General features: G+C 39.4%; 1 protein-coding gene across 2 annotated transcripts; it reads right to left on the bottom strand.

Moving 5' to 3' along the window:
- Positions 1-263: 263 nt before the first annotated feature.
- zgc:63863 (uncharacterized protein LOC393372 homolog) lies at positions 264-15363 on the bottom strand. 2 transcript variants are annotated; one of them, XM_040122481.1, is made up of 10 exons: positions 15155-15363; positions 12866-12920; positions 11535-11665; positions 11344-11424; positions 10302-10488; positions 10021-10122; positions 8740-8881; positions 7390-7574; positions 5944-6053; positions 264-3714 (listed from the first exon to the last, which is right to left on the bottom strand). In XM_040122481.1, exons 1-10 carry the CDS (start codon positions 15222-15224, stop codon positions 3548-3550), a joined length of 1230 nt encoding a protein of 409 aa, XP_039978415.1. In that variant the 5' UTR covers positions 15225-15363; the 3' UTR covers positions 264-3547. The 2 variants fall into 2 exon arrangements, with proteins under 2 accessions (XP_039978415.1, XP_039978416.1); XM_040122482.1 differs by lacking the exon at positions 10021-10122.
- Positions 15364-15780: the final 417 nt, after the last annotated feature.

Raw genomic sequence — 15780 nt, 5'->3', positions numbered from 1 at the left:
CCTGAAAGTGTCAGATTTTTGGATATAGGAGATTTTCATTCAACGGCTGGACATTTCTGTTTCAAAGGGATGCATCCTTCATTTCATAATCAACATTCAAAACTGATCAGATCTGGTCGTTAGAATGGTTAGTAGGTGTTGTGCAAAAAAGCCTAAAAACCTGTGCAGATGTGAGCTGGTATATACTGAGACAGACCAGATAATAAAATGTAAAAAAAAAAAAAAAAGAAAAAGAAAAAAAAAACTACTTAGTTCTTCTAGAATAAAGTTTACATGGTGTGTTTCATTGATTTTATGGCCCTGAAACTTGCAAAAAATATTTTTGAGTCGGCTTTTGAAAAGCAATCAACACCTGCAACAATTTTTACATTTTGCACTGGTTTCGCTCAAACCAAGTAACATACTAAAATCATTTTTCATCTAAGGCATCTGCCAGACTGAGGCCAATGCAGGTGTTGGTGTAGGTGTTTGAATGTGAATGTTAGGGAGGCGAAAAAAAAGACAAGGAGAAAGTTGACTTAAGCATGCCAAGAGCCAGGAGCAGGAATTAAATCCTCATTAGGATCTGGCACCACCACCCCTCTCTCCTCATATGAGTATACTTGGTGCAGATACGATTCCACAGTAGCATCTGGACTTATGTTTGAAGATCACAGACCCTGGTCAAAGCGGTTTTCCCTGCACATTTATGAATTAGGCAGCCAATCAAGCGTAAACAAAAACATGCATGAATCAACTGTAACCAAGCATCATAGATGCAAAATTACATACAATCACTTTAAAAGCACAGCGAGTGGTGACAGATTTAACTTCAATGCAGAATGAGCTGTTTTGGTAATAGAGCAAGGTACAAATCAATGCCAACCATGCAACTTACAACAATAAATGTTTCCTTTGCAAAATGTATTATTTTAATCTACAAAATGGCATATGAGCCAAACATTTAAAGGAACAGTTCAACAGTGTTGGAAATATGCATTCAATGGTGGTATCAATCTTCTCATCTAATTTCAATTAAACATTCATATAATCCAATTAATATTTAACCTTTTAATAAATAGCCAATCAGATTGTTGCTCTTGAAATAAATAATTAGACTTTTGACAGTTAATAAAGAGGCACACAGAGAGCACTAAAATGATAAACAAATAAAAACACAGAAGATGCCATAAAAGCAATATATAAAAAAAAAAAAAAAACTGTGACTAAGATCTGTGTCTAAAGCTAACTTTTTCCATTTCTCTCACACACACACACACACACACACACACACACACACACACACACACACACACACACACACACACACACACACACACACACACACACAGAGAGCATTTAATCGCAGTGCACGTACACTCATACTGTTTAACATGGTATACAACTTGTCAGAGTGTAGCACAGGTTATTAACTGACTGGATGTTGAATGGTTTACAGGCCAGCCGGCTACCTGAGTTACAGGCCACTGATTGATTTATTGACTGTCTAATAAAATGACTGGCTGATTATCACTAATCAAATTCATACAAATTGACTTTCTCTCAAGTACTCCGGACTGTTTGATTGACTGACAGGCTTGTTAACTACTCAGCTCTGCAATCCTCCACACGTTGTTAAAAATGCAATTTTCTGGAGCACTCTAGATTCACACAGTTCATTCGCAGTTGACCTAACCCACTAAAAAGTTTGCCAATTTTATTTCCTTCAAGTCATTTTCTTCTGGTGTTTGCTTTTGATCTACTTCTCTTCTGTGTAATGTAGTTTTGTACACAATGGACTACGTACCAGTTGATTTTTTTTCCCTCTGTAGCCACTAAAATCAACAGGGAAGACTGCACATCCAGCTGTGTAAAAATGTGACACATTTATATCTGATAACGGAGGAAGTGGAAGAAGCAGAGTGTTGTGACTCCAGTGAAGTTGTGTTAACAGATGCAGCGGCTTGGCTACATACTAGGAAAAGCTGCTAAATATTTCAGAACATAAGTTGACAACCAGAGCATGCACTTCTGTTTGGAGAGACCCCCGTGCTCTGTACATACGTATGTACCTCAGGTGGAAATAACCTGTATTATTAATATTCACTTTTCAGGTTATGAAACTCTGTGATTACGTTTGGTCCAACAATATCTACAGTGTGTATGATACCTTTTGAGGAGATGGACGTAATAAGCTTCTTTCACTAATAATAAGCATAGAAAAAAAAAAAATTCCTTCTGTCTCATATATGAAAACAATCACTCAGACTGTCCTCAAATCGTAAAATAATTTCAAAGCACATCAGTAAAATTATGAAGAGAAATATGATATTGAAGAAGAACTGAGTCAACGTACTGTAGCTCTGCTGACGGTTGTTCAGGGTGGATGTTGGCGCAAACCTGTTAAATATTTTACGAATGTAAAAGTACGGGTGTCTTCCCCATATTCTTTCAGCAGTGGTGGGCCAGACAGCTAGAGAACTGCTACAGAAAATATAAAAACAACATTAAAAAAATATGGATTTCAATACCTCCTGCAAAATGCATCTGCAAAAGGCCTACAGCTTGTATTTAGTGCTGCATGCTAACTGTGTGAAGTGTGTGTCAAACAAAACTGTAGATGTAACACATTGACACATAGAGTAAAGCAATTAATAAAAGGCTCACGGGCAAAATCTCTCCCTCCATCACTTCCTCTTTCTCTCCCGCTCTCCTTCTTTGCTCATAACTGGAAGCTTTCAGCTGAACAGGCCACTCTTAAATTATTTGCATTCATGTGTCATCGTGCTGGCTACCGGTACAATTGCCTCTCAGATATGGCTGCTGATCCACCGACCACAGGAAAACACTTTCAAAAGAAACGCAAGGAATCAAGCGTGATCGTCTAAAAACGAGTTATCAGCAAAATCATCGGCTAAGAGGAAGCACACAGAGGCGTATGTAAAAGGGTACGACACCGGTAACGTGTGAGCATCAGCCTGAAAGAGCAAGATGTGTTATTGTCTCACATGCATGGACAGATTATGAGGCAACGGGCCCCTGGGCACAAAAGTATAAAAGGCCTCCTCCCATCCTTAGTAATTCTTAATAGCTCTTCTCCAAAGTTTTTGGTGGCCGTCTGATTTATTTTCCATTGAGAAATGTCACCAGTCGCTTGAAACAGAGGCTGTGGCCCTGGAGCCTCATTACCACTTGGGCCCCTAGGCCTGTGCCCAAAAGGCCCGTCATTCATCCATGCTGACATGTGGTATGAGGTCTGGCGTACATGCTCAGAAACATATAACACACATACACCCGCTCACACACATGCACACTCATCCTGAGGCTGACTAGTGGTTAAAATATGTTCCTTGTGGTTGAGTAGCAACAACCTGTTTGGCACCAAGATAACTGACCTCCTGCTTTTCTCTACCGTCCCGTCTGAGCCCGAGACGAGCGTCAAGTCTTCAACGTCTGTGTTTGTGACTGTATGTTTGTATATTGTCGATCCATCGCGAGAGCAGATGTGTGTCTGCTGTCACCATGATTGTGTCAGTGTGTGTGTCTAACAGTCTACCCCCCCGCCACATCAGAACAGTTGTAGTAACACCTCAGGTCCCCAGTCCATGGCTGTCTGAGCAACAGCGAACACAGCCGCTCCGAGCGTAGCAGACAGCCCCCACACAGCCATCTTCACCATCCTGTTCCCCTTCCCCCACAGTTGGCCTCGGTCCCGGGGCAAAGCTGCTTCCAGGCCTGAGTGGCGGGAGGCAACGAGCACAAAACAAGGAGGAGGGGTCAGACAGGGAGCACAAGACACATGGAGGGGTCAAGAGGTTCCATTATGCTCGAAGCTGAACCAAAGGATGATCAAGCTGCATTTTGTTACTGGGAGTGAAAACAAAAAGGGGGTCAAAGAATGTCAAAAAAAACTTTGAGTACAGACGAGGAAGGGTCAAAATATCACAATCTATTAAGTATAAAACAACCAATCCCGCACCATGATAATTGCTTATAACAGCAGTACTCTCAATTTAATTCACTTGAGAGCCAAATGGTTAATGACATTACTTCAAGTTAGACTTGGCTGCCAGTTTATTAGGCACACCTAACTAATGCATTCTAATACAGCAGACCTGCAATGAACCATGTCTTCATGAAGGTTATAATGTTCAGTTTTTCTTGAAACAGTTTTAGAGAGATGTTGATTTAACATTTTGGAGGCTGCAGTTTGTGGTGCTGTTGAGTTGCATTGTGTTTTACTGACAGGTGTTTCTATTATTTTGTCCACCCATTTATCTCAATGACGGTAGATTAAATATTAAACACACCTCTAAGTATAAACAGATGCATGACAGCCTCCAAAAAGACCAGAGCGTATACTCCTTTAGTTTTCAGCCCTGGTTCATTTGGTGAAACCTAACAGGAAATCATGACACTGAGTGTAGCAAACCCGTCTTAAATTACTTTGTCAATAAAGCACCAGAGGAAGAGCTTGTGAATTTGTTTACAGCCCGGGTAAACGAACCGTTGGCTGCGAGGCTTCATCAGCTCATGTTGCTATAAAGAGTAACTTACTACCAGGCTGAAAGGCAGTGTTTCACTGCCCTCTGTGGCTGAAAGTGTTTTGCATTTCTGGCAGAGGAGCCAGTAGCGTTGAAAGAAGAGTCCCATGTCTGACCTGTAACAGCACCAAACGGTGATGTCATAGTGTACTGACACACCTTGGAGAAGACCTCTACATCACTGCTTCGAGGTGAGAGGTTAAATTACTGGAAGTCAGAAAACAGGATTTTCAGCTGTTGCAGAGTTTTTCTTTAATAAAGTAAATTAAAAAGACTATAATGATAAAGTCTATAATTTTATCTGGCACAGTAATACTGAACTCATGATCAAATGTTGCCCTTTTGTCTTCTGCATCACATCCAGTATGTGCATGCATCATTTTCTGTAAATCCCTTGTGCAACTTATTTCCTGTAAAGGAAAGGAGGACTCTTTTTAAAAACTTTTTACAAATATTTCGACTGTATCTCAGAACCTTCATCAGCAGTTGGTGTTTCCTCAGTTAGATTGTGAGTTAAGATTATTTTGTCAAACTATTATTCCCAAATTCAAGTATGAACTTTCAACCTCAATAAATACTACTATACCTCATTATACACATATATACGGAACAGCTACTGCTATAAAAAAATGCAAACTATAAACAGTAACTGAAATGGGGTGTAATATAATGAAACCTTAAGGATTATAACTTTAAAGTTCACTAGTTAGTCAATATTTATTTCTGGTTTCAGATTTACATGCCAGTTTGACCGTCAGGCCTGTTGACTCCAATTCATTGTCTGCCACGGTGAAATCAGGAGGTGCTATAGATCAGCCCTCTGCCCGTCCGTTATGCATTTCATCTTGGATGCTGCTAATTGAATTTTGATGAAACTGCAGGGAATGATATGCATCAATTTTAATATTACACTCTTTGGCCTAAGGGGAATGCTACAACATATTTTTGATTGCCTGTACATCAGACAATATGTCAGACACCACTGATCAGATTTCCACAAAACCTACGGGAATAATGCATCTCTTTGTTCTGTTCTGGCAGATTTAAATTTGCACTTGATTGGTCTGCTGGGGTAGCTACAACATTTGTTTACTTGTTATTGATTGGCCCAAAGGGGGGCAGCGTTTTCAGAGGGATGACATAGTTCTTGTTGCCCTGTTTTTTTACAACTGTGCTTCCATGTAGAGCACCAAAAAAAATAAATAAAGCGAATTAGTGTGGATCCATCAAACGATTTTAGTTGGGTAGAAATGTTTGTTCTTAAAATCTCCCATTCGATATTCATCTTTCCCCTAACTTCAAAAGAGCATCCAACAAGAATTCACATTTTTTTTCAGTCATCTACAGAATTGCCTGCACTGTCTGTATGTGTGGAGTCCTTCTTCAGAGTCAGTAATAAGATTACAGTTACTATTTTTACCATGTCTGGAGGTGGTGGAGCCCTGGGCCTTGTTGAGGCGTTGGAGAACAGAGTCTGGCCTCTGGTGGAGGGTGGAGAGCTGAAACGCCTGGAAGGTGCTGATGGACAGACTGGAGAAAGAAAAAAGAGGAATAAAAGGATGAAAAAGAGAGGGAGAACGGAGATGGATGGATGGGTAAACTGACCGATCAAGACAAGTGAGGCAGAGAGTTAGAGACAATTTCAGAGAACTGCTAACTCAGTAGCTCTTGTCTATAGGACGCTACGCATTACGGGACATCAGTCTCTTTCAGTATCAGTCAGTCAAGGCATCATGTCAGTGATGACACTCTCTGCCCTGAACAATGACTGTAAGTAACGCTGAAGGACACTGTCAGGAAGAGAGAGACAGTGATAGACTATAAAGAGTGCTGTTGTATCTCTAATGTTTCCTCCTCAGTAAAAAAAAAAAAAAAAAAAGAAATTTGGAAAAATACTTATGTCTCCCTCTCACTCACACACTCACACACACACACACACACACACACACACACACACACACACACACACACACACACACACACACACACACACTAAATGGCTTAACGAGTTTTTCTAGCACCCCCTCTTGGTTACTTACACTACCTACTAACTACAGTCAACATACATTTAGAGACGAATTGATTAAGTTGTTGAGCACAAATAAGTACAAGTGCATGGGCAATTACACAAATAATTGATTATTTGATTGACAGAACACTAACACATGACAATTTTGACAAGTAATTAATCATTAAAGTCAATTATCCAACAAAAATGTTTCCAGCTTCTAAAATATAAATTTGCTGCTACTGTCTTTTTAACAGACTTGTGAATTAAGTACATTTGGATTTTAGATTGTTGGTCAGACAAAACGGGTATTATGAAGGCATCTGGGCTCTTGGGTATTCTAGCATTTAATAGACTAATCGGTTAATCAATTAGTCAACTGGCAGATTAATAGTCCTAGTTGCAGCCCTAGAGGCATAGCAGTTGCTCAGGAGACTATAAAGGCAGAGATGCCATACAGGTGGAAAAAATGCTGACACTGTACCCTTTATTTTGTCCACTTGCTTGGGTCATTTGATGTCAATTCAACTGTAACAAGTACATTTTATCTATATATCCAAAATTGCAAATTTGTCCTAGAGAGCTTTACAACCTTTATAACACAAGACACCTTCTATCCTTACAACCTCAATTTGGCGTGTTAGGTACAAAATTCACATCTCATTCAGTTACTATGAATGCACACAGTATCAGTAATAAAAAATATTTTACAGTTAAATTGAAACTAAATTATTGTGTTCATTTAACACCCTTAATTGCACTGTGTTTAAGCCTGGAATAATGGTAGTGCCCAGTGTGTCTACTTAGTAGAATTACCACTATTATTTACCATTTTCATTTCAATTTTTGTCTCCTCACCTCTTGCGAGACTGCAGTGCTGCCCGCTTAGCCAGTAATGATGGAGGGTACTGGTTGAACAGGTCTTGGGACTGAGCGATCAGAAGTTCATATGGGAGGTCCTGAGGGATGCGGGAGAGGAGGTGGTGGACCATGGCCATGTCACACTCTGTCTGAATCACCTCCTTCTCTCTGTGCAACACAATCTGTGGAGGAGCGGAGGAGGGGTTAAAAGTTTTAACCCTGAAGAATATCCCTATGGTAAAATATGAATTAGCTACTACATATCGTGCATTTTCAGTTCTACTTGTGAGGAGGACTGAGTGCACAGCAGTGAATAGGCAGATGAAGAGTTAAGCCCCCATACTGTGCGCTGTACTCAGCCTTGGAGGAAAAATGAACTACATTCTGCTTTGTTGTTTCACACACTTCAAACAGATCTCTCCCTCTGCCCAGCCCCTACGCACAGAAACAGACACAGACACAGACACACACACACATACACAAAAACATCTTTATCTGCAAAGAAAAGCAAACTGTGCACATCTGTACACAATAATAAACATGCAAAAAAAAAACTCAGTTAAAAAAGTCCTCTTCACATACAAACACCTAAAAACCAAAAGGACACATATATACACAAAAAATACATTATTTCCACAAGAACATGTGCAGACATACATGTTCCAGCTGGAAAACATTTGTGCCAAGCAGTAATTATGAAAACAGCCAGAAAGACTGAAGAGGCTACTACCAAGTCAAACAACTGAAACTAGAATGTCACTCAGAGAGCACAGACCTCCGCCAAGGCCAATGTCAAACAACATACACCAGTCTTCGGGGGGGGGGGGGGGGGTTTAAAAAAAAAAAAAAAAAAAAAAAAATCAAATTCACAGTAAATGATCCAAAGTACCCTAAAATTGAATGGGTTCTTCCCCAGCCCATGCCCCATCCCTCCATCAAGTTCACTGCAAATCAGTTTTTGCGTAATCCTGCTGACAAACAAACCAAAAGACAAATATAGATATAAAAAATGCTTTTTTTTGTAATCTGTTTCTCTTCCTCCTTCTCCATCAAAAAGTCGTCATTTTGTTTCCTGATACAGTCTTCATCCTTTTCCTTCTCTTTCCCTTTTGTATCTCTCCTCCTGTCCTTCCTCTTCTCTGTGCCCTTCGTTCACTCTCTCTCATCTGTTCATTACGAGGTATTTAATTAACTAGTCCAGTGACTTCACAGTGCTCTGCCTCACTGTGTGAATGAGTGTCTGTGTTTGTGTGTCTGGCAGCAAGTATTCATGTGTGAGCATTCTGGATTAGTGACAAAACAAAGTCACTGCCTCTTGCTCAACTTTTAGCTTCGACGTCCTCTTACCGTAGCAGCCAGATAGATAGGCATCAGTGGATGTGAAGCCAGGAAGAAGTCGTAGAGTCTGAGGGTGTGTTTGAACTCTGACAGGACGTGGCCATACCATGTGATGAGCCAGGACAATGCAAAGATGGTTCCCACCTCCGCTCTAAAAGAAAAGGCAAATATATAGAGAGGTCAAAATAAATGAACTAAAGAACACACAGGCAACTAATGCTTAAGGACTGTCTGATGTGTTTTCAAAGTCTTGTTTTTTTATCTTCTATTTTATCTCATTATATTCTTTTAAGTGTGCAGTAGAAGATAGAAAAAACAAAGGAAAAGGGAGCAGGATCAACGGGAGAAAATAAAAGAGGCAGAGATAAGAAGGAAGGTAAGGGGAGGGAGAACTAGGCACTAAAAAGAGCATTCCAAACTTTGAAGTGTGGTTTTGTTTATCCTGCCGTTTTTCTGCAAGTGCAATGTCTTGTTTTTTTGTGCGTTTTGTGTTTGTGTGAGCTTGTATGTGAGTCGATGGGTAGTTTGCAAATATGGAGGTTGCCAGCACGGCTTCAATTATGAACAGGCAACAAGACAGCAAAGGTACTGTAGATGCAGGCGTACACACACATGCACATACCAACACACAAGCACACTTGTAAAAATACCTTAGAGGACAGTAAATTGACTTGCAACAATTCCAAAATCAGTCCTCACTACACACCCCATCATTAACCAACAGTAACTGGTTGTATCTTAAAATGCTTTTTTGTCTCTTTTGTTTCAGTGCCTTGCAAATAGATCATGTATCATTTTTGGCTAATTTCACTGTAGGACATAACAAATAAGGGTGATGGTGCACACCTTGATGGGACTTAAAGGCCTCTGAAACAGCTGTCGAACCATCTGACACAAGAACTCCCCAATGAGACCACTGCAGATGCATTTTCAATTTTTGCAATTCAGCCACAAAACACTCAGCGTTTTGTCTCACTGTGAGGCTCTCAGGTGAAATTCAAAGCTTTGATGCCCTCTAGTGGTTGTTACTTACATTACATGACCTTCATTTCGGCAGACAGGTTTGTCCAAAGTGACTGACAATAAGTTCCAAACTTGACAGGAACCAGAACTACTTGCCATTAAAAAACTGGAAGAGCATCTCTCTTAAACAAACAGCCAAAAGTTTGTTCAGTGCTAGAGTAAAAGTGCTTAGGGGTTTTTAATTTTAAGAAATTAAACATATGCAAGTGCTAGTATCCATTGTTAGCAGCAACAGCATATTTTAAAACTGTGTTTGCCCGTGTGTACCTGATCATGAAGTCATATAGTTCTGTATTGACTTGTTCTAGTATAGGCATCAGGTAGTTTAAAATGTGTTTAGTGCGGTCCATGGTAGGATCCATGAAATCCCTGCAGATGGAGAAGACAGACAGGAGTTATATGAATATTACTACCAAATTATTTGGAATATGATTGGTTATTTTGATCCATTTAAAAAGGGTATGAGTTTAGTTAAGCTGATTAAAATTGCAATAACATAAAAATCAAGACCAGTAGATTTATCAGAGAAAAAAACAAAAAAAAACAACCTGAGGTGATAATTGGAGAGTGTGTCCAACATAGCGATGGCCATTCGCTCCCCAACTACCAGCAGCAGAGTGACAGCCACATCATGGTAGCCCTGGTAGTAATGGAGCTTAGGGTTGCGTTTCAAAACCTCCAGTATGATGTCAATCAGCTGCTCCTGAAGCACGACTCTCTCTGTGGCTGGCATACCTGAGGGAGAGCAAAGGACCAGCACATTCAACCACATGCATTGTTGTTAAACATGGAGACAGAAGTGGGTTATCTCAGAGACTTACATAGAAGCCTGGGCAGCCACTGGGACATGGTCAAGAACTTCATGGAAATGCACTATGTAACTTTGCCATTACAGGATCATCCTAGTCATGTTCTGTATGACCCTCAACCCCACTCCTTTATTTTGTCTGTATATAATGTTGTTTGTAATACTGTATTATGTAAGTAAATACATAAAATCTTTATAGCAAACACATCCAAATGTAAAACCGGGCAATGCCTGTGTTGATCACCGCTGTGATTGGGTCAACACGGATTACTGACCCCAATATGACTGCATATAACCAGGTTTTTATAAAGGCCCACCACTGCTCAGCTGTGGTATAAAACATGAGTTCCTTACATGTGCATAAATATCCATCATAAATATATTCTGCATCTTCAGATTTATTGAGGAGCTTAGTATACAGACAGAAATCAACAAAATTAAGGATCTAATGTAGTGAGTCCAGCCTGCTGTTTTTTGTTTTTTTTAAATTGTTTTTCAGTTAATTTTTTCTTTTTAAAATCAATTAAATCGACTGTCTCTCATTTAGATAAGACACTTTTCTCTGTTGCTTTCCTAACTTTGGGGACCGACGGCACTGGCTGTCTTCGAGACACAAAGTCTTCCCTGGAGCAGCGTTTTCAACACAGTTCATTAATTATTAAGCCTTGCCAGATATCTGCATATTGCTGTAAGTAACAGGGTACAGTTTTATTAATGGTACTATTAGCTAGGCTGCTATACTTAGAGATAACAAACAAACAAACACGCACGCACGCACGCACCTTTAGGGAACCGCTTCATGGACCTCCTGACATCCAGGAGTACCTGGTTGTAGTCCTTGTGGTTCTCCCTCATATCTCGACCTGGAACAGAAGAAGTGTTGTTATTATAACTGTTATTAGTAACAGCAGTAATAGCAGTATTATACAGTATTCTTACAACCAGTAAATATTAATATCAATCAACAACTGACCAGGTTTATGTGGTAGATCATACACATTGATGTTCAATAATTTGGGCCAGACTTTCCTCCTCATTTCGTCAGTAAGCAGTCCTCCTTTACTGGATGCTGCTCTCCTCAGGGTCTCAATGTCCACTGGATCACTGTACATTGAAAAGTCAGAATTGGAGAATGTTCAGTATAATGCACTACTCTAATGTCTTCCCATATAGCAAAAAAAAAACATTACTTATATTATATATACACATATACATATATATACACACACACACACACACACACACACACACATTTATACATACACATCTCTGCTAACCAACTCTCAAAAATGATTTTCTCAAAACAAGTGAAAATCAGCTGTAGGCTTTAAATAATATCAGCAGCGTCTGTTACAAATTAACTTACTTAAGGAATAATGTGTCATTTTCTTGAATCTAATGCAATAATGACAATCTTACAGTCAGGACAGTCAAATTCAATTGCTATATTCCCTCTAAATGACACTGACACTGTGGCATCTGTCCTGCACTGATTCCATCATGATATTACTCAACGTGTCTATGGTGAATTGACAAAGAAAAGTGTTGTTTTGTTTTTGTGGAATAAGTTTAGCCCCTATGAGAGGGCGCTTCATGCTTTTTTGGCACTATGTGAAAACATAAATCTTGTTCAAGTCTTCAGGTGTGTTACTGTGCCATTTCACATCAAGTGTCACATGCTTCCTGCCACTGAAGTCCTCATGATCCTCGTCACACTACTCCTCTGGGTACATGAGAATTATCTTCATGTGTGAAATTAGCTTAGCAGGGAGTGATGAAGGTCAATGACTGTGGATAAAAACTTGCCATCTAATTGTGGAACAGTGTGTTGGATGAGCAGAGGGAGAGGCTTTCCCAGTTGGGAAACCAAACCATGTGGCCTGTTGCTCTGGTGCAAATTGAATTCTGAAAACTTTTTAGGATTATAAAAACATAGATATTTTAAGGAGGATGTTTTGCAAAAAGCTATAAATTGGTGAGAAAACTGGGTAAATCTTAACACCCAGTGTTTTGTGTTCACTGAACAGGTGTTAAAAAGGAAACTAATTTTATTTCACCACTATAAGACCATACTTAAATTTTATGTATCAGCCTTTCAGGGTAACTCAGTCATTTTTCAAAAATCAGAGGGCCCTCTTACCAGTAAAACAGCTCAATATTGTGTAACTACAGCAGTTTTAAATGAGAAAATAAAATTAGCTTTGATACGGCTTAAACTAATATGTCCTCTTAGACGCCATTCAGGGCAGAATAAAGAGTAAGAATGCTAAACATGCAGACTGCAATTGATAATATAATTTTAACCTGATCAAAGCCTGATGGATCTCAGCCAACTTCTGTTTCCTCCCACAGTCTGGTTCTGTAACAGAGGGACAGAGATTAGAGGATGACAGAAACAAAATACGAAGTGAGAGAGGGGAGGGATGGATAAGGGAGAAGGAAACAGTGGAGGGATGAAAGAAAGAGAGAGAGAAGACAGTCGGAGGGCAACACAGAGGAAAGGAATAAAAGAGGAAAGGATGGGGGGCAGGACAGAAATATGTGGGGAGAGAGATCAAAGGGAAGAAAGACATTGAGAAGTCATGTTGAGATTATAAAGCGAGGCTAGCAATTATCTGAATTAAACACAGACAGACACACACATTCAAAAATAACACTGCATCTAAGATTATTTAACTATCAAGTGATTGATTTATTATTTTTCTTTGTTAATCAGTTCATTTTTTGGTCTATTAAATGTCAGAAAGCTGTGAAAGATGTCCTAATTTGACAAAGTTGACATTTTGAAATTCTTTGTTTTGTCTGACTGACAGTGAAATATCCAAAGGCAGTCAGTTTAAAGTACTATCATAGGGGACTTAAAGGTATAATATGTAACTTTTCTGCATTAAAATGTCTCAAAACGATTAGACCTGTTATATATTTGGTTGAGTTCTGTACTCACATTATCCCAAATGTTTCCAGCAATTTTCATACGTAGAGAAATATGTCATTTTAATCAAGGTAACGGTCCGTTTCATTTCGTCGCCTGTCAATGGCGTCATATCCCCTTTGTGCATGTGTCAGCATTGTGGTTATCTCTTAGAAGCGGTCAAAATTTACTTTTTAATCCAGTTTTAAGCAACATTTTTACTATACGCTTTTTAGATCTTAGTCTTTTTAACTATATATTTTAACCAGATGAAGGATTTTAGTCATCGGACGTCTGGATCTTAAATTATTAGAAAAACAAGCTGAGCAAACGTTAGCAGAAGCTCAGCTCGCAGCCCCACCGTGACGTCCAGTGTCCGCCAAACAGCATCAGACCAAACCCTGATTTTTAATGTGAAACTGTCTTATTCAGTGTTTTTACCAGTTTTTGTCATCGGGTCCGTTTGTTTGGGAGAGGAGGAGACCTCTGCGGATAATTCAGCTCCCAGTAAAAACCTCCTGAACAATTAACATTGAAGGAATCCTGACTACAATGACGGCAATGATGCTGAAGACGACAACTCCCATGATCCCACGCCACTTCATGACATCACCAAAAGCTGTCTTTCATTATTTTTTTATTTGAGAAACCCCTACCAGCAGACAGTTATATATTAGGCATTTAAAAAACTAGCACACCAGTATGTTTACATTTGAGAAGCTTGAACCAACTAATTTTGACCATTGTGATTTGAAAAATATCTTTAATGATTAATCAGTCATCAAAATTATTGCTCATTAATTTCCTATCAATTGCATTATCAAATATTTGACTAATCCTTTCAGCTCTATTCAAAAGTAGAGCATTTCGAGTTGGAACAAATAATCAGCATACCATTAAATCATGATTCATTGTGAAGCATGAATTGTTTTATTGTTTTCATTGTTTTATTACACATCTGAATTATGACTTTAATATGGTAATTTTCTATTTTTGCAGTTCTGACGTCTGGATTTTTCTGCTCAACATAATCTGCATGGATAGAAAAGATTTGAGGTGTTTCACTGATCCCTGAACGTTTTCTATTTATTGCCCTAACCCACTGTCATGTAAACAATGTCATTACAGTGACTCAATGACTGACCATAATGGCTCACAAATATGACCATAGAGTTTGGATCAAATTCAAAATATGATCTTAAGTGTTTTAATGACTTGAAGGGTTGATGGCAGTTGTCTTCTGACAAAGTGACTAAAAGGATAAGTCCCCTCTCTTCTTTGCCTGGTTGTCAGCAGCAGGTTTCCAACCTGTCCAACTTGGCTGACAGGCTGCCACGCAAGCACCACTTGAAGACATGTCGTTAAAGTTTACTCTCACAAAAGCCGTGTAAACAAAAAGACAACAGGAAGGTTGGATGTTGAGGGTTAGAAAACGGCGTACGACTTGCGAATAGTGTCTTACAGCTGGTGTCAGCAGGCTGCAGTAATAGCATTAAGTTCACTTACATTTAGTCTAGACTAGAGTCTAGACTGGTCAAGTTTCTGTCTGTAGGTACAGTAGGTCGAAATAAGGAAATACACAGGCTGGTTTTAACGAAGGAACTGGGTTTGTGTAATCAGTCTGTGCATCTAGTGTACACTTATTAAACAATACTTAGCTACTGTATCTGTGGTTGACTTACCTCTTGTAACAGATCCATTCCCATTCACCCCAACCCCGGCGTTTTGTTTCTTCCTCTTGAGCCTTTTCATCCCGTTTAAAAACTGACTACCGAATGGCGAACTTCGTGTTGTGCCATAGGCAAGTTAAAAAAAACAAAAAGCGTGTCACTAAAAAGGTAAAAACACTGGCAATACCGGCCACCGTTTCGACGTCTGTCTAGGTAGCTGCCTCTGAGGGAAGCAACCTACCGTGATATCACCCTGGTACGCTGCAATTGGTCAAAGATGGCACGTGACACAGCGCGCGAATTCTATTGGCTTTACTTCGACCTGCACCGCAACCGGACTTTATTGTAGTTAAGTAGTTCTGTGGGCAATGTTTGTTTTACTTTGAAATGTGGTCAGTGACACAGTTACTATTAACTGTTACAGTTGTCACCTTTTTCACTAAGCGACAGAAAAACTGCACTACACAGCAACTGTAAGAGGGATCTATAATCATCACAACGAGGAAATAAATCACACTGATATTGAGCATCGGTAGAATCCATGCAAACAAAACCAAACCACCATATTAGTTGAAATATGGAATATCAATATGTATAAGTAATTTTTAACATTCATTTAGTATCGCTTAATCAGTGGG

This window comes from Xiphias gladius, chromosome 24, assembly GCF_016859285.1.
Source record: "Xiphias gladius isolate SHS-SW01 ecotype Sanya breed wild chromosome 24, ASM1685928v1, whole genome shotgun sequence".
Lineage (NCBI taxonomy): Eukaryota > Metazoa > Chordata > Actinopteri > Istiophoriformes > Xiphiidae > Xiphias > Xiphias gladius.
Note: the sequence above shows the minus strand (reverse complement) of the source record. Positions and strands in the feature narration are given on the sequence as shown.

What these genes read in the sequence shown, in the direction of transcription:
- zgc:63863 (XM_040122481.1), bottom strand. Translation starts at nt 15,224, where the DNA reads ATGAAAAGGCTCAAGAGGAAGAAACAAAACGCCGGGGTTGGGGTGAAT. An exon ending in CATGAAGCGGTTCCCTAAAG is followed by an intron (nt 10,489 to 11,343) that starts GTGCGTGCGTGC and finishes GCTCTCCCTCAG; the next exon opens with GTATGCCAGCCACAGAGAGA. An exon ending in CTCCACCACCTCCAGACATG is followed by an intron (nt 3,715 to 5,943) that starts GTAAAAATAGTA and finishes CCCGCCACTCAG; the next exon opens with GCCTGGAAGCAGCTTTGCCC.